Here is a 27,156-nt window from a genome sequence, read left to right as displayed (position 1 = left end):
CTGCATGCATTCAGCAGAGTGATTTTGGCATTTCAGACTGCATATATCTGCATAACGTAATATGTTTGTCTTGTAAAATGTGCTGCATATTGAGCTGTTGAGAAGAAAAAAAATAAAAAATAAAAAAGATAGGAAAATAACTAATGCTGAAGAGATTAACCTAAGCAGGTCAGCAAGGGATTTTAGCACTAAAGATTCTTTCATAATAACAAATGAGAGGTGTCTTCCAAACTGGAGTTAACCCATTTATTTCTTAAATAATGGGAAACTATTTGAAGGGACACTATAGGCACACAGACTACTTCATCTCAATGAAGTGGTCTGGGTGCCATGTCCCCTACGTTTCAATCCTGTGGCTATACACATTGCCAATGCACAGGAAAGGCAATGTTTTTATCGCAGGGTTTACATGCCTCTAGTGGCTAATGTCGGTTACTACAGGCGCTTCAGAGTAAAACTCTGCTATTTCAGAAGGTCTAAGAGTCAAATGCATTTTGCTGCGCATGCACACTGGTCTTCCAATGCTTTTCTATGGGAAAACACTGGATTGGCTGAGATCATTGATTTTGAGAAGGCAGAACTTCCCCACGGAGAAAAGGTAATCAAAATATTAGTTCTCCTACTTTTTAGATGTGGGCCAGTCACCATGACACCCAACAGGCACCAATTACATTCCTAATGCTATAGTGTTTCTTTAAAAGTATGGGAACACAGTTTACATCACAAAGTAAAATATTACACATGCCATCATTCTACCTCAAAACATTGCATACTTTTCTTATGTAAAATAACAGATGCATTTCCTGATTTATTTAACTCCTTCACAGCCAAGCTAAGGGGACAATCCTGTGTTATTAATAACAGCCCTCACGAATCATTGGTCCAGAAGAGGTTTAATGAATAAGATATCCAGCAAAGAAATCCTGGATATTGTATGCGGAGCATGTTAAGAATATTTCAGCACTGCTCTGTAATGGATTTAAACGGACAGATTTAAACTCTTGGAGTTGATGGTGATGATGTAGGTCCTGTGTTGGATGAATTTGAGTTGTCTAAAAAAGCATCCAATGTTTCTTCTTCACCTGTGGGTTGGGATGATATTAGACCTTATTCTGTTGCAATTGATAGAACATTTCTCTGCTTCCTTAACATAAGTGTCAAGCCAAGATCGTGCAAATTAAAACCAGGCAATAAATAAACAGATAATTAGGCATACTTTATTAAAGGAACAATTCAACACCCATAAAGCAGGGCTGGAGAAATGGTAGACCCCCAGATCTTGTTGTACAACAACTTCCATGTTGCCTCACACCATTTCGGACAGTAAACCATCATAAAAGTAGCATACTGTCACTCCTCCCCTAAAGCATTCCTATTAGCTGAAGTGCTTTGGGGGTTGACAAGGTGTCCTCGCTTTCACACTTTGTAAACGTGACAATTTCAAGAGGAATCTGCCCTTTTATGAATGTGCTAAATAGAACCCTCTCAGCTGTCAATCTGACTACGCTAAAAGAGACATTCTACTGGCCAAGGAATCATCATTACTGATCGCATCCCAGAGGGCAGAGAAATCGCCGGCAAAGAGACACTCACGCTGCTGGTTTAGAGGTTAAATTGGCTCTTTTAAAAAAAAAAATAATAATAATCATTTTTTTTTTATATGAAAGTAGTAAACAATGGGGCCCAGGAGATTCACCAATGCTTCAACATTATAAATGTTTGCTCCTTTAAAAGAAAAACAAAGACATTGTTTACTTAACGATAGGTATTGAAACATACACCAATCCACAGTGATACTTTTGTTGGTTTTTTTTTGAGCTTACACATATATGGATTTATTAAGGGAAGGAGAAATGCAGCGGACCATACACCATAACAACTACACTGCACTGTAGTTTCCTTTTAATACAATCCATTCCTGGTATATGTCAAAGACGGCTCTTATTGTATCACTTTGGTTTATCAGTGTGATATGGTGATAACTCATAACCCCGTCACTACCAAAATCACATATACAAATTTTTACATTTTTATTTCAAGGAAAATGCTAATTTAACCCATAAAGCCTCAATTCAGGAACAGCAGCACAGAGTCTATAGAAACAAATGACGGTACCCAAGTTTCATTTTGTTTCCTTAAGCAATCCCTTTAGCCCAACCCAGCACAACCAATAACCCACCAAATCATCCATTTTGGACAATATTTTAAAACATAAAGCACTAAATTCAGCATTATAAATACAGCCACGGAAGTGGCAGTCAGCAGATGTAAAACCATTCCTAAACAGTTTGTTATTAAACAGATTTAGGACCATACACCATAACAACTACACTGCACTGTAGTTCCCTTTTAAATATTTTCAAACGAACTGTATCACTTCTTTGATACAGTAAACAAGTTAGCATTATAAATTAAATGCATTCATTCTAACAACCAGAGAGTTGTGAGAATAGAGCTCATTGTCAATCAATGCAGTCTGCTGGCATTTTGATAAAACTGCATTACTAAAAATGCCATCTGGCTCCTTACTTATACCAAAAAGTAGGGTACTTGGATCGAATTCTACTTTAGCGACATTTACTGTATGTGACAAAACCCGTATTTCTGCTGGTATGCAAATATTTCATGACCAGTCCAAAATAGTGAAAGAAAAAAATTACCATACAATTTAAAAATATATATCTAACCCAAATGTACTCAAATTTAAAATAATTTACACGTCCAGACTGCAACCTGTATACAGAATTTGTGTTTTATCATTCAATTGCGTTCCAGTTGTTTATTTCACCATTCAAATAAATCATACACTAGTGTTGTTTAAAACAAAATAAAAAAAGTGCTTGGCAGAAACAGCTCTGTATATTATCACATATCATTTCACTAATAGATACATTCAGCAGAATCCAGATTGAATTGCATGAATTATTAAAACGTTACAAAACCAAAAATCAATGAGATGTTTACTGTGACAGGCTTCATGTCAAGATTCAGGCAGTAGAATGGAAACATATTTGACTGCTTTTCAATATAAACAAGTAAATAACCATCCTTCAAAAATAAATTAATAAACCGGGGCAAGCAAAGAATACTCATTAAAGGAACACTACAGCATATATATTCATGCTATAGTGTCCTCCTAACTGTTTAGGTTACTGCATCACCATCACCAGAATGTGCAATAAAAATGCTTTTTAAATCACTATTGTATCCTTGCAGAGCCAGTCTCCAACCTGCAGCATGCCTCCCTGGATGAAATCATCAATCATGCATTGGAAAGCATGGGAAATCTAGTGCGCATGCACAGCAATTCGACGCGTTACTCCAAACAAATGATTTATACGAGAAGCATTTAATTGAATAAGCGAGCCTGACTCTGCTATTGCAGCTGAAGCATCTTTAGTTGCTATCAGGTAGAGGTTTGTTTAATCTTGTGGGGTTAAAATGACAGGAGAAGTGTAAACACAACAATTCATTGAGAAGAAGTGGACTGGGTGCCTTTAGTGTCCCTTTAGGTATTCACTTTTATAGTCATGCATCACACACGTCCCAGATTCGGCAGGACAATTCTGAATTTAGGCCTGCTATTCCAGGTGACTAAACCATCTCATTAGACATGTGAGCCTTCGCAAACTAAACTCTGAGCATTTAGTCTATATGTAAGCACTTCAATTGTGCTTTGGGACTGGTCTTTTCCAATTGTGGCTGGTAAAAGTAGATGACAGTTTGAATTTATTTTTTGTAGACCCGTCCCTTGGCACCTTATTATTATTATTATTATTATTATGATATTTATAGAGCGCCGTCAAATTCCGCAGCGCTTTACAATGGGTGGACGAACAGACATGTAGTTGTAACCAGACAAGTTGGACACACAGGAACAGAGGGGTTGAGGGCCCTGCTCAATGAGCTTACATGCTAGAGGGAGTGGGGTAAAATGACACAAAAGGTAAGGATAGTATTAGACTAGTGACAGTTGCAGAATAGGTATTAGTTGGGAGCTATTAACAGTTTAATTGATACGCTTTTATGAAGAAGTGGGTTTTTAAAGATTTGAGTGGAGACTGGGTGAGCATCTAACGGAGGAGGGAAGCGAGTTCCACAGGAATGGTGCAGTCCTCGAGAAATCTTGAAGGCGAGCATCAGAGGTGGGAGTACGGACAGAAGATAGACGTAAGTCTTCAGCAGATCGTAAGGGCCTAGACGGGACATACTTGTGTATAAGGGAGGATAGATAGGTGGGAGCAGCATTATGTAGAGATTTGAAAGCAAGAACCAGAATTTTAAATTGAGCTCTATATTTTATAGGAAGCCAATGTAGGGACTGACAAAAGGGTGAGGCATGGGAGGTGCGGGCGGACAGGAATATGAGCCTCGCCGCCGCATTCATTATGGACTGTAACGGCACAAGTTGGGAGCACGTAAGACCACTGAGAAGCGGATTACAGTAGTCAAGACGAGAAAGGACAGTGGAATGGACCAACACCTTAGTCGCATCTGGCGTTAAGTAGGGGCGGATGCGCGCAATGTTTTTGAGATGGAAATGACAGGATTTGGCGATAGATTGAACATGAGGCTTGAAGGAGAGGTTGGAGTCAAAGAGAACACCTAGGCAGCGAGCCTGCGTGGTGGAGCTGATGGTAGCACCGTTGACTTGGAGGGAGACAGACACAGGAGTAACAACACTTGAGGGAGGAAAGACCAGAATTTCAGTTTTGGTCAAGTTTAGTTTAACCCCTTAAGGACCAAACTTCTGTAATAAAATGGAATCATGACATGTCACACATGTCATGTGTCCTTAAGGGGTTAAGGAAGTGGGCAGCCATCCAGTCAGAAACAGCAGACAACCTTAACTGACATACCCACTTGCGACCTAACATTTTGCATTCACACCTCCCAATTTTGGGAGGTATGTTCTATAACTGATGCTTGCTCTTACTCTTTGATCAGTGTCATTTATTAAGACAAGAATAAATAATTATTGTCTTAGGATTATTTCTTCTATTAATATAGTGTCAACATACTCTGCTTTGCCTATTTCTATTCCATTCGGTGGGGCTATAGATTCACAGGCTGCGTACTTCCAAAAATGTGTTCTTGGAGTACGTTACATCTGTGCAACACAATGGCGTTCAAATGGTTATAAGTATCCAGCTACAGGGGAAAAAAAAAGGCATATTGGGCCTTGTCTCCCAAAAGCATTCTTTGCATATTTATAGTCACATTAGATGTCATGTCTTTTTGTACGTCTGGAAAAGGCAACTCTTTGATATACAGTTGGAAACATTTGGCATAATCTTTAACACTGGTTAGTCACGCTTCACAAACATACAAATAGGCTGTCCACTAAAACGTGGCAGGAATGACAAGATTAAGTGGTAGAGTCAGTCATGCTCTCGAGCAAGCTTAGCTATGTCCGACCTCAAACCTCTTCAGACAACAGTTTTTTTTACGCTTCAAAAGCAAATGAGAGTGTAAAGAAATCATGTCAAAAGCAGTTCTTGATGGGCTTAAAACTAGAAGTGTTTTAGGAAATCTCCATTTGAAATGTAATTAAAGGGACAGTACTGCAAAGTACTAATACAAAAATATTAAATATGCTTACATAGCCGACACAGTATATTAAAATAATGGGCAAAATGCCATGACAGATAATTATTAAAACCAGGGCACTTTTAATTTAAGGGTTAATTCAGGGTTTTTACATTTTGTTATATGCAAGTAAGACGTTAAATTGACTTGGAATTCAGATAGATTTTACTGCTTTTCTTTGCTAGGACAAATAGAGGCACATATACATATTCTCAGTTCGATAAAATCCTATACACATCACATGGGCATTCAAATTCATATGCAATGCTTTACAAAGTATATAGTGTCCTTTATCTTTAAATATTGACCACAGGGTCTGAAATGTTAGTAAAAAAGCAAAATATTTTTTTTTTCACATACAGTAGATGTTAGAAAAAAAAGATAAATAAAAATGGTCAAATGCCTGCTTATAGGTATTTATAAAGATCCTACAAGCATTACTAGTGGTACAGCTTACTAAAAATGGCAACAGAATATAAAAATAATGTACACCCACCAAGAGTCCCGATTAAATCAGGACAGTCCCTATTTTAAAGTCCTGCCCTGCCTTCTAAACTTTAATCACTAATCACTTTGTCCCTAAAATTCATAATACGAGTGCAATAGGTCCCTGCAGAGAGTGCTGAAACAGTGATCCCTGCATGGTCTGCCCTCAGTGCGATAAGCAGACAGCTTGGTACGTATTCATGCAAGGCTGACCTGCCTATTCTTTGGGCTGACCCACCCGTTGATAGCTGGCCCCTCCCCCTTTTGGCAGAGCAATTGATGCGCTTATCAGGATGCCGATGTTGTGGGTATATATTTGAGCATAATGCCAACATACAGTAAAACAGTCAAATCAATTATTTAAAAAAAAAAAAAATGTATTTAAGATGGCTATAGTGATGCTTATCAATCTCTGGAAGGCTAATACAATGCTAACAGTGAAATGATAGAGTCCATTTCCTCCTCCCAACTCGCTGACATTAGTGAAGATAATACTCATTAAAACTTCCTTTACTGTTTGGAAGCAAGGGGTGAGCTTACATTTTTTGCAAACTTGCAGGTCTTATATCAGTCACCAGTGGCTTATGGCAGAGAAATGTGTTCCTCTTCTAGATGATAATCTTTCCTAGAGTACAAATGAGAGTGAGTGAGACTTTATGGAGATTGAAGGTCTGATGTTTGGCATCCTCACATTCTGCCAAACATTCCCCATAGAGATACACTGAGTCAATGCATCTTAATGAGGAGAAGGCGATTGCCACACATGCCTACTAGCCTTCCAATGCTGTATTGGAATCATTGCATTGGCTGAGATCATCTCAGTGAAAGAAGGCAGTTTAAAAATGTATTTAAAAGAAAACTATAGAGTACAAATGTGCATTCCTAATTCTATAGTGGTTTAATTACCATTTAGGTGACCGGGCACCGCTGCCAGTTTTTAAAAAGATAATTTAATTACCTTTACTCCCTTGCAGTGCTGATTTCTGGTGTGTAGCTCTGCCTCTTAAATTGAGAATTCTCAATGTCTCATTGAGAATGCTTTCCTATGAGACTGGCTGAATGCGCGGGCGTCTCTTGCCGCACATGTGCATTCAGCCGATGACAGCAGAAGGAGGAGGAGATTCCCCAGCGCCGAGGGAGCCCGGCGCTGGAAAAAGGTAGGGATTTAACCCCTTCCTCACCCTAGAGACCGGCGGGAGGGGGACCCAGAGGGTGTGGGGGACCCAAGGACCCTAGAGAGCCAGGAAAACTAGTATGTTTTCCTGGCATTATAGTGGCCCTTTAAGGTCTACAACCACACTACTGTAATATATATTTGCTCAACCATTGTTTTAATTGTGGTCACTTAAGGCATCCTTAAATCCTGCTTTCCCAAGTGTCCAATCTATCTGTGTCTGGTTTACTTGTAAGCTTTATAGAAAATGTCCTCTGCTACTGGTGATTAATAATCAATTAAGTTCCCAGCACTTGGGATAATTTTCATGTCACGTGGTTTATCCAATCAATATGAAGCAGTTCATCGTTTTTTGTTTTTTTCCCTCTCGTGTAAAGTCAGTTCTGAGACAAGCATTTAACTGTGTTAAAGTTACTTGGAGTTTATATGGTAAATAGTTACCTGAATGAAATACATTTATGTATAAGTATTCAACAAATATTTTGGGGGGTCTATATATTTTTTTAACAGAAAATCGTCTTGAAGTATTGAAAGCAGGTATTTTCAACTGAAAATGTTACATTATGTCAGATTAATACTTAAAAGGAAACAAAAGGATATTATTGGTTTATCTATATGTTTATGTTTATTGAAACAGATAGCATGTAATTCCAATTCCATAGTTACATAAATTGCATGTACTCTAAAGAGCACTAACTAAGAGACAACCATGAGGACAATTACCCAGTCCAATTCCAATAGTAAATGTTAACAGGAAAGAAAATAATAAATAACTTTATTAAGGTATATAATACAATGTATACATAAATACCAATCTAAATAGATAGAGTCAGTTAAGAGGAATAACCCACCATCAAAAATAGAGATAGGTGGCTAAATAATAGCCTACTGTATATAATCCTTCTAAAAAGAAAAGAAAAATAATAATGACTCAATGATGCTTGGGCTAAGGGTATAGAAACACTCATATGGGTGGAGAGTAGTGGGTAATGGAATGTATGGATCATAATCTCACATTCATATAGCCCCACATATAGTAAACTCCTCCACAAGTAGTCACCCTTAGTGTTCCAACCCTATACTCCTGGGAAACACCTTCAAGGGTGTTCCAATCCAGACTTATCTATAATAGAAAAATACACCAGACTTAAAATAAAATAAAAACTAATGGTAACCAGTCTAAATAGAGAGAGACAGAGAGGAAAGAGGAGAGGCCAGGCACGAAATAGAAGTGGCTAATTAATAGCCTACTAAGAGAGCTACCTTTCTAAAATAGAAAGGAGATTAACTAAATAGTGCTCTGGCTAAGGGTGTACAAACAATAAGAGAGGAGGGGAGAAATAAAGGAGAGAGGTAAATGCATAAGCATATATAAACGTTTAGGTAAGGTATCAAAAAACCAACCATATAATATAAACCTCTCCCCCCACTTATAGACTCCCAGCAAACAAACACTCTCTATGCTAAACCCTATACTCCTAAAGAAACACCTTTGAGGGTGTTCTAAACTCAGCTCAAACTAACATTAGAAAAGGTTCCAAGAGTTTGAATAAGTGTCAAATCATCTGTGCAGAGTGCTCACTTAAAATAAAATAAAAACTAATGGTAACCAGTCTAAATAGAGAGAGACAGAGAGGAAAGAGGAGAGGCCAGGCACGAAATGGAAGTGGCTAATTAATAGCCTACTAAGAGAGCTACCTTTCTAAAATAGAAAGGAGATAAACTAAATAGTGCTCTGGCTAAGGGTGTACAAGCAATAAGAGAGGAGGGGAGAAATAAAGGAGAGAGGTAAATGCATAAGCATATATAAACGTTTAGGTAAGGTATCAAAAAACCAACCATATAATATAAACCTCTCCCCCCACTTATAGACTCCCAGCAAACAAACACTCTCTATGCTAAACCCTATACTCCTAAGGAAACACCTTCGAGGGTGTTCTAATCTCAGCTCAAACTAACATTAGAAAAGGTTCCAAGAGTTTAAATAAGTGACAAATCATCTGTGCAGAGTGCTCAAATCGTGAGTGAAAAAGTGGCTAAAACCCAGGGTTACCCCCTTTCTACCCAGTCTAGGTGACCATCCCTTACCTAAGAGACGGTAATAGGGTAGGGTTTTGTCCTCCCTGTTTTCTGGTCCCTTAAGGTTTCATCTCTAAAGAGCACTAACTCACTTTTTTATTTTTCTGAGATTTAAAAAAACAATGTCATCTGTACCTCAAAAAATATTTGAAAATGAGAGAAAATCTACCATTACATTTTATACACTTTTCACCCCATTTTTCACCCCATTCTGTAAACTTTACGGATTGTTGACTCCGAAACTCCCTCATCAGTTTTTGTAAATCACCAATGTAACGGCACCCCGGGCATAAAAGGGGTTAAAAGCCGTTTAGGAGATATTCCCTTCCAGATATACAGGCAGCTACTGTAGACCCCAATCCTCCGAACCGGAAAAGCATTTCAATGCTTTAAACAGCTGAACCGGAACCAAACGAATGCTGTAAACGGCCGAATAGGAAAAACCATATGAATAGGTTTACACTCCTAGCAGACAAACTGGAACAGCATACCATAAATCCCCCCAAGAACGAGACAAGGCTCCATATTGAGGGTCAAGCAGTGAACAGACAGAGCTGTGGGTTTATTGTTCTTATATACACATTAGTACCACCCACAGGGTTTTGGAAAACAACCAATAAACACGTACAATACACTCAGACACTCCCACACAAAATCCTCCCCTCTGCCTGTGATACAATTACCTTACACAATGGGTAATGTAATAATCACAAGCAGAGAAATACAGTTTTTCCACATTATTTATAACTTTAAAAGTATGCATCACATTCACATAACACATACATTTCAGCATACTCCAAATACAAACATACGTCAAAATCATACAAATTGGTCCAGTGGTTCAAAAGATAGATCGTAGTCCTTTGTGACCAACTGAAGCATGGCTTTTCTGCCCAAAACCAGTTACACAGAGTCTTCTATCCTGGAGATAATTGGGAAGTAATCCAATTATCTCCAAGGACAGAGGCAAAACTCCATTAAGCACATGGCAGTAAAAAGACAGTAAAATACAATAAAATACACAAGGTTACATTTATTACATAAAATACAGACATGCAACATATCCCCCAGATAGCTTAGGTCTGAGCACACATTAGTACTGAATGGCGCTCAGACCACACACATACAGTTCAATTGCCATGGAGCCAAAGTCTTTCCCATAGTCTTTCATTATAAGAATGGGCTCCATGGCATAGCTATCTGGGGTATCACCGATCAAACAGGGCAAGCACCGAATGACCCGGCTTTCATGTCTTTGCAGGGGAAAATCAAGCGTTTCAACATGGGGCCATAGTCTAAAGGCAGCAGGCGGGCAACCAGGCTCCTCCAATGCACAGTGGCGAGATTGGTCTCGTCACAACCAACTTGTCACAAAGTCACTTAAATCACATCTTCCCCAATGTTATGTCTAATTTGAGGCATGTATATATTTATATATATACATACACAGGTGTGTGTGTGTGTATATTTGTATATATATATTTATTTATTTACATACACACACACACACACACACACAGCTTTTTCATAAACCAAATTCTAAATCAAAGTGTCTGCTAGTTCAAGTACAGTGTCATTTTTTAAAATCTGAAATGGATTTTCCAAAGATGTCCCAAGGGATTTTGTTCTCACAATCTGACAGGTTTCTCTTGTGTAAAAAATGTGTCCTTTCTCGGTTTTGACTTGAATAAGCTGCTTGCAGTCTCTAAAGACATTCGCAACAGTGATTTGGAAATATTTCAAAATGCTGGAAAAGTAAATCTGTATTTTTAAAGATTGCCAAGGGCTTTAGCATGTATCAAGGTAAAGTTCAGGAAACTCTAAAACTCATCATAGTCACAAGTAGTGGACGTAGACACTAAACTACTGTAACCTGCTGTACTCTTGCGACATTCTAGTATTGTCTGTGGTTAGTGATCATAAAATGAATGTGCAGCTAGTAAGTGTTCACAGGTTCTAAATACTGTGAAGGAACTCCTGGGTGTCATTTAGATGATCTACAGGGAGTGCAGAATTATTAGGCAAATGAGTATTTTGACCACATCATCCTCTTTATGCATGTTGTCTTACTCCAAGCTGTATAGGCTCGAAAGCCTACTACCAATTAAGCATATTAGGTGATGTGCATCTCTGTAATGAGAAGGGGTGTGGTCTAATGACATCAACACCCTATATCAGGTGTGCATAATTATTAGGCAACTTCCTTTCCTTTGGCAAAATGGGTCAAAAGAAGGACTTGACAGGCTCAGAAAAGTCAAAAATAGTGAGATATCTTGCAGAGGGATGCAGCACTCTTAAAATTGCAAAGCTTCTGAAGCGTGATCATCGAACAATCAAGCGTTTCATTCAAAATAGTCAACAGGGTCGCAAGAAGCGTGTGGAGAAACCAAGGCGCAAAATAACTGCCCATGAACTGAGAAAAGTCAAGCGTGCAGCTGCCAAGATGCCACTTGCCACCAGTTTGGCCATATTTCAGAGCTGCAACATCACTGGAGTGCCCAAAAGCACAAGGTGTGCAATACTCAGAGACATGGCCAAGGTAAGAAAGGCTGAAAGACGACCACCACTGAACAAGACACACAAGCTGAAACGTCAAGACTGGGCCAAGAAATATCTCAAGACTGATTTTTCTAAGGTTTTATGGACTGATGAAATGAGAGTGAGTCTTGATGGGCCAGATGGATGGGCCCGTGGCTGGATTGGTAAAGGGCAGAGAGCTCCAGTCCGACTCAGACGCCAGCAAGGTGGAGGTGGAGTACTGGTTTGGGCTGGTATCATCAAAGATGAGCTTGTGGGGCCTTTTCGGGTTGAGGATGGAGTCAAGCTCAACTCCCAGTCCTACTGCCAGTTTCTGGAAGACACCTTCTTCAAGCAGTGGTACAGGAAGAAGTCTGCATCCTTCAAGAAAAAACAGATTTTCGTGCAGGACAATGCTCCATCACACGCGTCCAAGTACTCCACAGCGTGGCTGGCAAGAAAGGGTATAAAAGAAGAAAATCTAATGACATGGCCTCCTTGTTCACCTGATCTGAACCCCATTGAGAACCTGTGGTCCATCATCAAATGTGAGATTTACAAGGAGGGAAAACAGTACACCTCTCTGAACAGTGTCTGGGAGGCTGTGGTTGCTGCTGCACGCAATGTTGATGGTGAACAGATCAAAACACTGACAGAATCCATGGATGGCAGGCTTTTGAGTGTCCTTGCAAAGAAAGGTGGCTATATTGGTCACTGATTTGTTTTTGTTATGTTTTTGAATGTCAGAAATGTATATTTGTGAATGTTGAGATGTTATATTGGTTTCACTGGTAAAAATAGATAATTGAAATGGGTATATATTTGTTTTTTGTTAAGTTGCCTAATAATTATGCACAGTAATAGTCACCTGCACACACAGATATCCCCCTAAAATAGCTATAACTAAAAACAAACTAAAAACTACTTCCAAAAATATTCAGCTTTGATATTAATGAGTTTTTTGGGTTCATTGAGAACATGGTTGTTGTTCAAAAATAAAATTAATCCTCAAAAATACAACTTGCCTAATAATTCTGCACTCCCTGTATGGCAGGCATTGGCAACCTTCCGCACTGCAGATGTTTTGGACTACACCTCCCATGATGCTTTGCCAACATTATGGGTTTAAGAGCATTATGGGGGATGTAGTCCAAAACATCTGGCATGCCAAAGGTTGCCTACCTCTGATCTATGGTAATGGTTGCATTTAAATTTTTCACAATTGCAATTGTGGATTGTGTAGTGCTCCATAGTCTGAACAATGTTTTTCTGTGTATAAGACTGTTTTGTTTTCTAAATTTTTTTTAGTCTAAAATTGGGGGTCATCTTATACACGGAATGTCACTGCACGGGTTATAATAACCCCACAAGTGCGTGGGGCCTAAGCCAAGATGGCACCTGTCGCGTTTTAGTGTGCCACGGCCCACACATATACCTGGCTTCCCTCCTACTGATCCACTTCTGAATCCTGTTTCAAGGAGGAAGAGGTCCCTATATGCATTGAAGCTGCAGCAGACTTCAGCCCTTACCACCAATGGAGCTCCAGAGACATGCCACACCATAAAAGGAGCAGCCATATTAAGGTTTGCTCCACCTCAGTATTGTCTTGCTTTCTATTTATATTTATGGTCGAGGAAATGGAGATCATGGAGCAGAGGGAATACTGCTGTGATGCTGTGATGTCCCAGCATGTCCTCACACCACCAGGTGTATTGTGGGAGCTGTAGTCTCCCAGCATGCACTATGAAGCCATTAACCTTACAGAGTATCTTAGCACAGGGGAAGCATGAGAATCAGAAGTGTGTTGTTCTCCTCAGAAGTCACATCTAATATATCAAAGTTGTTCTATTTGATGTTAAAAATTTTAATTTTTTAATTTTGGGCTAAAAAAAATAGGGGTCGTCTTATACATGGGGACGTCTTAAAAAACGGAAAAAATACAGCTTTTCCAAACAAAATCTGAGCATCTAAAGTCTGGATTGGACTGAAACAAACTATCACAATATGTGCTGCTGCTACCCCTATTAAGGGAAAAGAAAACATGTCAAACAAAATACTAAAATGAATGTACCAATATTCCAATTATGGAAATTAATGAATTATTTACTGCAATATAACAATGGATGTACCCAACATTCTCAGTGCCGGCAGCATGGTTCCTCCAATCTTAAAAATTCTAACTAAGTAGCCATATCGTACACAGGAGAACATGAGTAAAAAAGATTTTCTGAAGAACAAACTTCCTTCTAGTGCAGATTTATCCAAATACTTGAAAGAAGGCATGCCCACCATGATAAGCAGCAGTGATAAAGTACATTTAAAGGAACACTATAGGGTCAGGAATACAAACTTGTCTTTCTGACTGTATAGTGTTAAAATAAACATTTTAGATGTGTGTGTGTGTGTGTGTGTCCCATCCCTTAAATAGAGTTAAAACTTACCTTTTTTACAGCTTTGCCACTGGCTCCGCCCCTGCTCCACCTTCTTGGCTGAGATCATTAGAATTGACGATCCCAGCCAATCCAATACTCTCCAATAGGAAAGCATTGGAAGGCTATTGCATGTGTGTAGTTGTTCTGGCGGCTATAGTGTCCCTTTAAACAAATCCTGCACTAGACATCAAATAGATAAAGTGTGGGGAACATAAAAATCTACAACTCAATGAAACTGGAAACTGAACAAAATTTGCGTGGACTGGGAAAGTCAACATGAGAAGTCCAAATTGGATGGACAGGAGGGCAGAGGCTGTAGGCTGTTCCAGGAACTATGGAGATACTTATCAGCTGCATGAGGCTTCCTAGGACTTTATCCTGGAGAGCTAACAGGGCCCTAACCCAAGTGGGCCCTAGAGAACTTGGCTTCCCCAATGCTGTGTGGGCTAAGGAGGATTAGGTTGGGGCCATTCATCCCACTCTGTTAGGCTCCTATTTGTAGGTCACCAACTTATCAACATGTATGTAATTTTCTTCGCTTATATCCCTGCAACCTCCATCAATATGACCAGTGCTGGATAAGGAAGCATTCACAGAGATCTATGGATGGCTAAAAGGCACAGACACTTTTTTGTGCAACTGTCTTGCCATCAATGACTACAGGCTTGGTTTATGAAGCTCATCTCACCCGATGGCCACTTGTAAACATTTCCAGGGTCATCACACATACTCATCATATTCTGGCACCTGATTGAGCCCCAGATACTACAGTTAACAATGAAATATCCAGGTAGGTCACTCTTTTGCCTGGAAAACACTGAGATGGCGGGCTACCAGCCAACAAACCGATATAGTGCTGAAGATTCTGCACAAATCCCACCTCCTGCTTCACTTCTGAGAGACAGCCAAGTAATCTTCTTCATTTTATACTTACAGGGAAGCCAAGGAATCTAAACTTTCAGGAGAACACTCTAATATTAGAAACATAAACATGTATGGGAACAACTGCCCACTCTTTTAATCCACAGAAGAATTGTATGAGGCTGCAGGACACAACCATGTATGCTAGTGGACCATAGGATATTTGGCTCCCTGCCCACCTATGGCTATATTAAATATGTAGCTGGTATGACCAGTCTTGGTTGTTTCCATACATGGTTGTATTTCTAATATTAGAGTGTTCTCCTGAAAGCTTAGATTCCTTGGCTTCCCTGTAAGCATAAAATGAAGAAGATTACTTATTATTTTTCAGTCTCTGTGCTGGTCTCTCCATGGTCAAAGTGCCTTCCCTGCCAAGTTCATCACCAACAGTGATCTCAACCAAAACAATGCTTCCCGATAAAGAAGCATTAGGGGCTATTGCGCATGTGTGATATCATCAACATCTCCTCACAGAGGTACATTAGATCAATGCATCTCTATGGCAGCGATCAAAGTCTTCGCGCAGAACGTAAGAGACTCCAAGCATCAGTCCTGCAAATATTGCAGGATTGCAATAGGAAGCTAGTGCGTGACAGCCTCTAAAGTTGTCTGCCTTCAATACGTTACAAAATCTGATTAAAAACTGCAATTAATCAAAGAACATTCAGGGCATAAATCACAGTAATACTTGAAACAAAATCTTGTTATGAAGTGAGGTCCGTTGGTTACATTGCTACTAGAAAATAAACATCACTTCATTTTGAAAGCTCTGAAGCTTGCATTGTGTTTAAGCACTTATGTTCTCAACAACACATTAAATTAAAAAGAACAACAAATTTATGTTCTGAGCCCACTCAATGCAATCACCATTCACCACATATCTCCGCACAAATACAATTTAACTGCTGTTTCTGATCAAATAAATTGTGCAAGGGAATTGCCTGCTCTCATTCTGACCACCATACCAGCGATCACAAGCATTGACTGAATGCTCACAGTTGAGGGTCTTCTGTCTCATAAAAAGACATTTAAACATAACAAAACCTCCTCCACATGCAGTGACAGCAAAAATAAGCAAATGAGACAGGAACAAAAAAGGCAATTAAAACAGCAGTCAGTATCAATTTAGATTTTTTTTTGGTTTTTCTCAAATCAGTGGGTAGCGTGAGCTTGACTTTTAATATTTTAATCTTTAATTAAAAAGGAATTGTAATGCTTTTTCAGATTGTTCTTTTTTTTGGTTTGTTTGTTTTTGTAATGTCAAGGATTTTAGTATAACTGTACAATTTATACATTCATAAGGGACATAATGTCGGGGGTGTGACTTCAGAAAGTGAAGCAGTTTCCAGTAATAAACCCGTCAAAATGAATGAGGTTAATATGCACACGCAATCATGAACAGGAGGAAGCTAACAAAATGTACATACATAACGTGTCAACTGCATGAGCTGCGTGTGTGAATTATCAGTCTGTCATCAATGACCATGCTAATAAAATATATACATTGTAATAGCGGTTATACAGCAAGCATCCACAAAGCTGACCTTTGCACATTCTACTATCTAACTCTGATGATGTTTTTATGATTTATTATATAATACTCATGTAGTATCAATAAACACAACCAGGAAGTTTCACACTTATGAGAAGAAGGCACAGGATGGATGTGACCCATAGTAAAATGTGAGAATTACTACAGGTAATTTATGGATTTTGAAGGGACAGAAAAGTCAACAAATAACCATTGCTTCGGTTAAAGACAACATTAGAAAAAATGTGAGGTTTTTAATATGACAGGTCCACCACATTCTCATATACCGATATAGAGCACTGAAATACATTGTAAGCCGAAGGCTGGGAGTGAAATATGGGAATGCTGTATGACAATATCTCAGAGGGAGAATGACACAGTTCTCTAATTCACATCCACACAAAGAAATGGCATTCAAGCGGAAGAAAATCAGGCCTAAACATTAATATTGGGAAGATCTCAAATTCAGCCAAGATGTTTACTGTTTTCAATAACATTTACCTTTTTGGTACTTTTTGTATTTTGTACAACATATTTTATGCCAGTATACGCTTTCTTTCATTTTGCTAGCTGTTATTTATTCTGAACCATTTATTTTTGTCTTTGCATTTAGGATCCATTAATTATTACTAACATTCTATTCTTACTGCCATTTTTAAGATATTTATCTAATGGTCAGAATGTCAATGTCCTACCCTGGCTTTATATATATTAATTATATATTATTATATTTAAAGGCAGTAACTAGGACTATTGGGAGAGAGAAATAAGATAATATACTTACATTTGGCAGGGGCCAGGAGCTGCTGATGAGCTATCGCACTGTAACCCTACCCCCTGGTGCTATCAGCCAATGAAGTCCCCTAAATAGAGAGGCCAATACCATGCCTACACTTCATGGGCAGCTTCATGGGCAACTCAATAGAAATTCCAGAAATTCCTTCTTGAAGGACACTAGGCATGTGCAGAAACCTGCTGAAACAGGTCAAGTTTTAAAACAGACCTTTTTTTTTTTTTTTAATGCCAAGATGCTTGCAAGCAAGCTTCTCCATAGAGCTACCAATGTGGAGGGAGGGACCCTGCAGAAATGAAACCTATTATAGAATTAAAGAGACACTATTTTTTCCCTAACGGAAAAGGAACCTTAGTGTTTCTAAACTACTGTAATTTTTTTTTTTACAGTAAGAGCAATAAGGATATGGAATTCTTTGCTTGAAGAGGTGGTTTTGTCAGAGTCTATACAGATGTTTAAACTGCAATTGGATAAATACTTGCAAAAACATAACATACAGGGATATCATTTCTAATTAGTGGGGTAATAGCTGCTTGATCCAAGGAGACATCTGACTGCTATTTTGGGGTCAAGAAGGAATTTTTTTCCTAGCTTGTTGCAAAATTGGAAGCTCTTCAGACTGTTTTTTTGCCTTCTTTTGGATCAACAGCAAAAGCATATGTGAGGAAGGCTGAACTTGATGGACGCAAGTCTCTTTTCAGCTATGTAACTATGTAACTATGTAAACCCTCTGTTCCTGTGTGTCCAACTTGTCTGGTTACTACATGTCTGTTCGTCCACCCATTGTAAAGCGCTGCGGAATTTGATGACGCTATATAAACAACAAAATAATAATGCAAATGATTGTTTTCCACGCATAAAAACTGGTCGGGGCTGCCCCAAGTGCCCCTATTGACGAGACTCCACTGCTTCATAGACAACATGGACAATAGGACGTTCTCCAGCTAAATGTTCTTGGGTAACATGGCTAACGTCTGCCGTGCTCCAGCTAATCTTCTTTGACCATGTAGCTAACATAAGACAAGATGCAGATAAATGTTCTTGGGCAATACGGCTAAGATAAAACAGGTTCCTGCTACATCTCCTTGGACTCAATATTCTTGAACAGCATGGCTGTGATTACAGCTAGACCGCTTTGATGGTGAGAGACTTAACAAACAAGCAACTGAAAGATCATGACAAGTAACAGATGTCCTTCTAAAGAAGCAAGCAACAGTCACTCTTTCAGCAATTCAATGAATGATTCTCTACATGTTTTGATAATTAAAAAAATATATATATTTAGAAATTCTCAGGTGAAAATAAAGGAAATTTGACCAGGCATTTTGACATTTGCTGAGCAGAATAACTTTACTCTTTCATGTGCAGATTTCTCAGAGCTTTGATATTTTATGTTTCAAATGTATTATGCATAGGTTTTCAGACTTTGAGTCAGTGTTAGTCATGCTTCGGTTACAAAATCAAACTCCAAACTTCTATCATTTTTAATTTTCTTTAGCAATTCAGCTCCATGTACAGACTCCTAGCATCTTCACATGGACAGTAAGGAACCGATCTAGGAAATCCCTATGGTTCATGTTATTAGTCTCTCTCTCTCTGTTGCTGGGTTGTTAACTAACACCATCACTGGATCATGAAAGGTTAGCTTTGATGGATATTCCTTCCTCCCATTAAATTAAATCAATGATAATAAATATTAAATAAACTACCAACTCACACGTTTGTAAACAAGGGCATCTTCAGACAACAGGTTTAGTGAAAGAACAGAATGTCTTGATATTTTATGTGCTTAACAATCATTTGGGTTGAGGGTCCGCTTATATGACACCTATGAAGTTAATGAGAAGCACCCATGGTTCATGAAATGAATTCCAAAACAGTACTTTGGCGCCGGAGTTCACTCCTTTCACCAAGGACAACCTATTCGTATAAAGCAGTTTACCTTATTGGTCGATTTTCTTTGCTGTCATATAGTGAAAAGATGACTTCCAGTTCCTCTCCCAGATTAGAACACATTAAACTTTTCATCTGAACAAAGAGATGGTGGCTGCTAGCTGGTACCGGTGTATCCTTTTTTCGATGTCTGTGTTCCATCTGTGCAAATACACCAGGGTTCAAAAGAATGGTATGTGAAAAAGAGATAGTACATACAAATCCCAGACACACTAGGGTAGTGATCACTGTTAACTGAAGAAGCAACATGGTGTTCTAACAGACCCAAAGTACAGCTGTGAATGGCCAAAACAAGCAATACAGCATAGAAAGACAAATTACTAGTTTAACACACACACTCCATTTAAACTTGAACAACTGTAGCAGTAAAGTAATTCTGTATGAAATTGTATGTAGTTGTAGGTATCATTTAATATCATTATAAGTATTGGCTGCTTAAAGCAGTGGTATTGTCATTGCCTTAAAAGTGTTCCTGGGCAAGACTCCTAACGATATATATCTGCCTACCTCAAATAGTCAAAGATTGTAAGCAGGGTCAGAGCTACCATAAGGCGGCACAGGCGGCCACCTTAGGGCACTCTGGCCCGGGGAGCACAAATATCCAGTTGACCGGCAGGAGAGAAGTGCACAGCACTCCTCTCCTAATGGTCATTTACTTTAGCGTGGCCGAGCGCCAGTACCAGCGCAGGAGGAGAGGGCACACGAGGGAGCTCTGATCCAGATCCGCATTTCCTGTATAGCTCCCTTGTTCGCCCTGTAGAGTTACTGGGAGCTGGAATATGATGTCATATTCCAGCTCCCAGGACCTCTACAGGGCGCCTGTGTGTGTTCCTTACAATACTGCCCCTGTTCCCTTACCCCCACAATAGTCCCAGTCCCCTATAATGCTGCCCTACCCCCATACTGTTCATATCCCCCCAGTACTCAACAATACTGTTCCTTTCTCCCAGTCCCCCACAATTTTGCCCCCTAATCCCCTCCCACCATAGCCCATGTCCCCCACAATACTGTCCTGTCCCTCAAAACTGTTCCAACCCCCCAACATAGCCCCAGTGCCCCACAATACTGCTTTTGCCCCACCCACTAAAGCTCCAAAATCCCACAATACTGTTACAATCCCCCCACCATAGCTCAAGATCCCACAATAATGTTCCTGTGCCCCCCACCATAGACTCAAACCCCACAATACTGTTCCTAACTCCCCCACGCATGCACCTGACCCACACAATACTGTCCATATCCCACCACACTATATCCTCATTCCCCACAATACTGTTCCTAACCCTACCACTAATGCCCCAATCCCCTATAATACTGCCCATTTCTACCCCACACTAAAGAATCAATCCCCCACAATATGGGCCCTGTCCCCATACTAAAGAATCAATCTGTGACAATACGGCCCCTGTCCCATCACAATAAGGCCCCAATCCCCCACAATACTGCCCCTATTCCCTCTTCGCTAAAGTCCCTATGCCCCCCACAATACTGCCTCTATTCCCCAATACTAATCCTATCTCCCCTTGACTAAAGCCCTAGTCCCACACAGACAGTACTGCCCCTATCCGCCTACTAAAGCCCTATTGTACAGCGCTACAGAATTTGTTGGAGCTATATATATATATATATATTTTAATAATAATAATAATAAAGTCCCTATTCCACACAATTCTCCCCTATCCCCCACACTAGAGCACAGTGACACAGAAAGGGTCTGGTGGGCAAGTAAGAGACACAGGGGGGTGTAAGAAACTAAATGATGATATAATACACTAAAGGGGGTGTAACACACACAGGGATAACACATTCAACAGGGGATAGGTAACACTAAAGGGGGTAAGAAATGCAAAAGAGGGGTTACAAGGCACACAGGTGAAGATACATTTTTTTGGGGGGGGAGGGGGCGGCAAAATGTATATTTGCATATTGTGCATCTTTGTACCATGCACATACATATTGGAATATATCTAGTTGATAATAGTGTGGCTAATGGATTTCAGTTCTGGGCTGATTAAAGAAAAAAAAAAAAAGACGCTGTATTTTATCCACATTTTAAAACTTTAATTAAGCTACAAAATGGCAATAAAATGAATGGAGACAGAGACAAAGAAGTCACACACATGCAGACAGATGATTAATTCCATCATCATTTTATAAAGTGACAACGTATTTTATAGTGCATGTGTCCCAGGTCAGAAAAACGGGTTATTTTCCAAGCTGATTCCCTGCTAAGTAGCACAATAGTCAAGGGCTCAAAAATGTAACTTGTCTTTTCATCCTATGTTGAAAAAATATGTGCAAGATGGATTTGCTACAACGTTTCAAAATGTTATCCATTTGAACGTATGTTCACATAGAACATTGGAGTCCTCCATTCCAGAATGAAGGTAAAATAATTTGACTCAGTCTGCGGTTAGCGGCAGAGTATAGACTATGATGAAAAATGGTGCAAGTTTCAAGTCTCGATGATGCAGCTCACTGCTTAACTACAATGTGTCCATCTACTTCAAAATGAGAACAATAGATGGGTGAATGGGAAGAAAATAAAACAGCTGTAATAAATTGATGAGATTATTTATGAGATATGATTTACAGCAATATTAGCACTGGTGCTTGTAAAATGTGTCTGCTCCAGCAGATAATTAAAAGACTTAGGGGAACACTAAAATTGTACTAAAAGTTATTTTATGCAATAACAGGAAGACTGTCCTTACTAAAGTGTTAGAAACGTGGATGTATGGATGAGTTAATATCTGGCACCATGGACCGTATCCAGATGTACACGGCCCACTTATGTAGGCTAGTGGTGATGACATCTGATGATTGTTAGACACTGTTGGGTGGCTCTTGGCTTGTTTCACTGGAAACCTTTTGACGTGACCCCTTCTGCAGCAGAACCTTATCCTTTACCCTGATTTTATCTCCCCATTCTAAATTGTTTTCCCCTCTTTCTCCTCTTACTCCTGGCAGCTCTCTGCCATGATTTTTCAATTCCTTATTGTACTTTGTTCTTTGTGAACATTTGGTTTCTCTTTACGTCTATTGACTTATGTGTTGTACAACGTTTCCTTATACCTTTATTTGAGCAATTGTTCATCTGTTCCTCTTGGAGCTTCTGAAAATCTCTATAAAGACTTATTTACAAAAAATAAATGTGGATGCACATCTCTGTTTGAAAGGAAGCTTCAGACTCCACTTTTCATGGTGCAAGAGCTTCCAGGTGGAGAGCATGTGAACAGGATGCACATAGCATTAAAATTCTGTTTCACAAAAGGGGAACCAAAGTAGGGCCTTTGTGGTCTAAGAGATGTTACCATTCCTACCTCAACTGATCTATTTATGAGCATGAATGCCGTGGTTTGGCTACACAGCACTCATTCATGTCACTACGACTAAAGTCAAGCACAGTGTAACCACATTTATGCTGTACTTGCAAAAGTTACAAAAATATATTTTAGAACGGAGTACGTTTGCCATAAAAGAGGAAACCAACTGAACTAAGGGTTTTCACGTTAAATAAACACATTTTATTTATATACCCAGCCCTGCCAAAGGGTACTAGCTGCAGTTTATTTGCTCATTCAACTCTGCATTAATACAGTGACCATTTCTGTTAGAATGTTAAGGATTCAAGAGTTTTCTATCACTTACAGACATTAAAGTCTGGTGCTAACATATAAGGGTTATCCATCTATACTCTGATCCTTTAACCATTTGTCACAAACAGTATATTTAATAAAAATCTAATTACTTTTGGAATAAATGCCCAAGCCTATACAGTAATCAAGTTGCCATGGAAATTATATATAACTATAGACCAGGAAAATACAAAATCAACTTACCAGTCGGTATAACTCCGTAACACTTATTTCCTCTGGATCAACCATTGCAAATTCTTTTCTTGGAACTAAATCTAGACCCAGTTGCCTGTAAAATAAACCAAAAAAGGTTAATTTAAAAATGTGCGAGACAGGCTTAATGTTAAAATTATATCAAACATAGGTGGTGCACTAAAAATGTCTATAGCTTTAAAACCTTAACCAACAGGGATTATAAATAGAAAAATCTCCCTAAGTGAGGCCAATTACAGAGTTTATTAGATGCTTTTAACCATTTGTATCAGCCACAAAGTGAAGCATGCACCAGAATTGATGACATGACTATTTTCAAATCTTTTTTCTACTATTCACAATTAGATCTTGAAGCTTAAAACACTTATATATGACTGCACATGTTTTCTTTTTTTCCTCTTTCTTCAAAGTGTCATAAAACAAAGAGTATTAAAGGAACACTATAGGGTCAGGTACACAAACATGTATTCTGACCCTATAGTGCTAAACCCACCCTTAAAAGGAATTCAAACTTACCTTATTTCCAGCGCCGCGCGGGTCCCTTGGTGACATCATCAGAATTGACGATTTTTAGCCAATCCAATGCTTTCCCAATGGGCCAAATGCTGTTTTGGCCAATCAGCACCTACTCATAGAGATACATTGAGTCGATGCATCTCTATGAGGTAAATTCAGCGTCCTCATGCAGAGCGTATAGACGCTGAATGGCAGTGCTGCATAATTTGCAGCACTGAGTCAGGAAGCAGCTCCAGTGGCCTTAGGAGTGGCCACTTGGAGGTGTCCCTAGGGGCAGTGTTTGCATGAAAATGCCTGCATACAATGATTATACTCACCAGAACAACTACATTAAGCTGTAGTTGTTCTGGTGACTATAGTGTCCCTTTAAATAGATGTTTTGTACTACAGTGGCTTCTAATCTAAACCATACAACTTATAACTGTCTCTAATTAAAAGAACCCTATAATTACCGCTATAGTGTTAGGAATATAAACCTCTATTCGTTTGAAATATAGCGTTAGGAATATAAACCTGTTTCCCTACTTTAATAGCCCTCCCATGAGTTTGAAAGGGTTAATAACACATTTTACACTTACCCCTTTACCTTCTCTCTTAACGTCATGGTGATGGGGGAACTAAATACCCATGTGTGCCACACGTGCATTAAATCAATGCATTGCTATGAGTAATTAGAAGACATTAGACATCCCCAATGCAAAGAGTAAGGACATGCAATGTAATTTTATGGAGTAAAACTCCGTTAGGGAGAAAGAAGCGGCCCTTTTAGAGAAACTGCAATGCCACTAGAGTCACTTCTTGTATTAAGATGCGGGATGTCCTCAAGCACTGCATGAGGACACCAGGAATGTTTAAAAGCCCCATAGGAAAGCATTGATTCAATGCTTTCCTATGGGGAAAGCCTAATGCACACGCGGCAAAAAAAAAAAAAAAACATAAGGAGACATAAGGAGATATAAGGAAAGAAATTGAGGTAGAAAGGGAAAAAAGAAAGGGGGTTGGATAAGGAAAAGTCCCATCTGCTGGTCCAAGAAAGTAAAGAAAGATCAAAAAGGAGTCCGAAGCAGGAAGACGGCTCTTAACCAAGGCTGTCTGTTTACTGAACTTCAATCGCACACGGAATGCTGCTGTGCTATAAGCTCTACTATGCAGATTGCTGAATTAAACTCACTGTGCAATAACAGACATTTAAACATTCTTTAAGTTATTTTCCAGGAAGTGTGTAGAGAGCCCGTGTGAATAACAGCCAGGGAAGGTGTGGCTAGGGCTGTTTAATCAAAGTTACTTAACTCCTAAACAGCAGAGAATTGAGTAAAAAGACTTTAGGGACATGACCTAAACACCAAAACAACTTAATTAATCTACAGTTATTTTGGTGTTTACAGTATTCCTTTAAGTAGCATTTTACTAACATCGGATGCTTTAATTGCCCCTGTAAATACTGAAAAAGCACTTACCGGAGTAAAGGAATGAGGAACTGTCATTTCTCTTACCGTGACAGTTCTGTTTTAATACTGTTACAGAGTCACTCTTATTGAGTAATCCTTGAGTTATCATATTCATAAAAATATATTTAAGTTTGAAAATACTGCAAAGTTATTTATTGGTATGACATGCTGCAAATGTATTTCCCAATTTTTAATTTCACAAGCATAAACAAGGTGACGTCAAATTGTAAAATGAAAAGAAATATAAAAATATATATAACACAAATACAATGCTAATTGTAATTTCTGTGTTGTGTGCTAGTCTGTAATTGGCTGCCATTAAATAAAATATTGAATCAAAAGAACAAGAATAAAAAACAAAGGTAAGCACTTTAATGCTGTGTAAAAAAAAAAATTACATTTCATATCAAGATTAATACAAGGACCCTCTAGACTGACATTCAATTTTGTAACAGTCACATTAATAATGCATTTTGCATCCTAGGGGGAGCTGTACCAAAGCTAGCTCAAGCCCAGCACGAGCCTGGGAAACTATATCTATACTATTGGCGTATAAAAATAATGACTAACATTTCCCATCTGTTCGTCTGTCATTAACACTGGAAAGAAGACTTTAAGATTACAATAGATTTCTTTACCATGAAATAAACCGGCCAGTCGGTAAACAATATGACTGTTTTTTTTCAGTGGGGGAGAAAGAAACCTGACTTGTCGGGAAAAGGATTTGTTTGGTCTGATTGCTTGTAAATTAAAGCAAACAATAGAAAATACAAACAATGTATTAAAATAAGTATATTGTAGCACAATGTTAAAATGCTTAGTATTTTTTATTTAGATTTATATTAAATGATTATGTTATATAACCTTAAAAAAAACACAAAAAATGTATTAATCTATAAATGAATAAAGGAACACTCGAAACACATACAGTATAAAAGCTTGTTATATAGAAATGGGAGTCCCCTTTGTCTTATTTTATAAAAAAAAAAATAAAATAAGAGAAATTGTCTTTTCTATTCATTTTTTTTTTTTTTTTTTTTTAAAGTTTTATCAGCTCGGCTGTCAATCAAGAGAGCGTGGCCCTCCTCACTCACTTTGAACATTTGCTCATAGTAGAATTGAGGGCTTCACTTGAAGATTTGTTTTGTTACAAACTGCAGTTTGTCCTTATTTGGGCTAATTCGGGAGATCATACAAATTCCCAAACTCAGAAATGTAGCCGCATCACGCATGTTGGTGTTTATTTGTGATTCCGAATTCCATACAAAGATGATTGATGGGTAGGGGACAGCCACTAACAGGTTTATTCACTAAAGTGGGATTTAAAGTAAATTCAAAGTGAATTTTAAATTTTAAGGTCAAATATCTGAACTGGAATCCGGTTTGGCTCCTTTGGCCCTAAATTTGAAATTCACTTTTAATTCACTTTGAATTCTCACTTTATTGAATAACCCTGAAAATATTGATTTTAACCAAAGATGAAGCGAGAAGTGACCAATTAAGAGAAAAAAATTAGGAGCAAGAAAAAATGAAAATAAATCTATATTCATAATATAAACATATAAATATATATTTTTTTACTGCTCCTTTTCGTTCTCCCTCTATTGGTTACTTTTTCCTTACTTGACCTGTGAACCAAATGGCATAAAATGCACCAATCAGAAAGCTACGAAATATATCCATTATATTTATATTATCTATATATTATTGCAGTTCACGAATTGGTCAATTTTCATGCCCTTTTGTTTCATCTGATTTGTTTTCCTAAATCTTTTTTTCAATGACAAAATTCGGCCTAGCTGAACTGCCATTTGGACGAAATTCGGCCCAACAAAAAACAATATATATATATATATTATTTTTGAA

At 38.5% G+C, this 27,156-nt stretch overlaps 1 protein-coding gene across 2 annotated transcripts in view; it reads right to left on the bottom strand.

The window, feature by feature from the left end:
- DOCK4 (dedicator of cytokinesis 4) overlaps nucleotides 1-27,156 on the bottom strand; it is a 352,968-nt gene that overhangs the window by 188,835 nt on the left and 136,977 nt on the right. For both annotated transcript variants that reach the window (XM_063446880.1, XM_063446881.1), the window contains exons 7-8: nucleotides 23,318-23,402; nucleotides 19,465-19,616 (exon numbers count right to left, since the gene is read on the bottom strand). In XM_063446880.1, the coding sequence (XP_063302950.1) occupies nucleotides 19,465-19,616; nucleotides 23,318-23,402 (237 nt within the window). The remainder of the gene's footprint in view (nucleotides 1-19,464; nucleotides 19,617-23,317; nucleotides 23,403-27,156) is intronic.

This window comes from Pelobates fuscus, chromosome 3, assembly GCF_036172605.1.
Source record: "Pelobates fuscus isolate aPelFus1 chromosome 3, aPelFus1.pri, whole genome shotgun sequence".
NCBI classification, from domain to species: Eukaryota; Metazoa; Chordata; class Amphibia; order Anura; family Pelobatidae; genus Pelobates; species Pelobates fuscus.
Note: the sequence above shows the minus strand (reverse complement) of the source record. Positions and strands in the feature narration are given on the sequence as shown.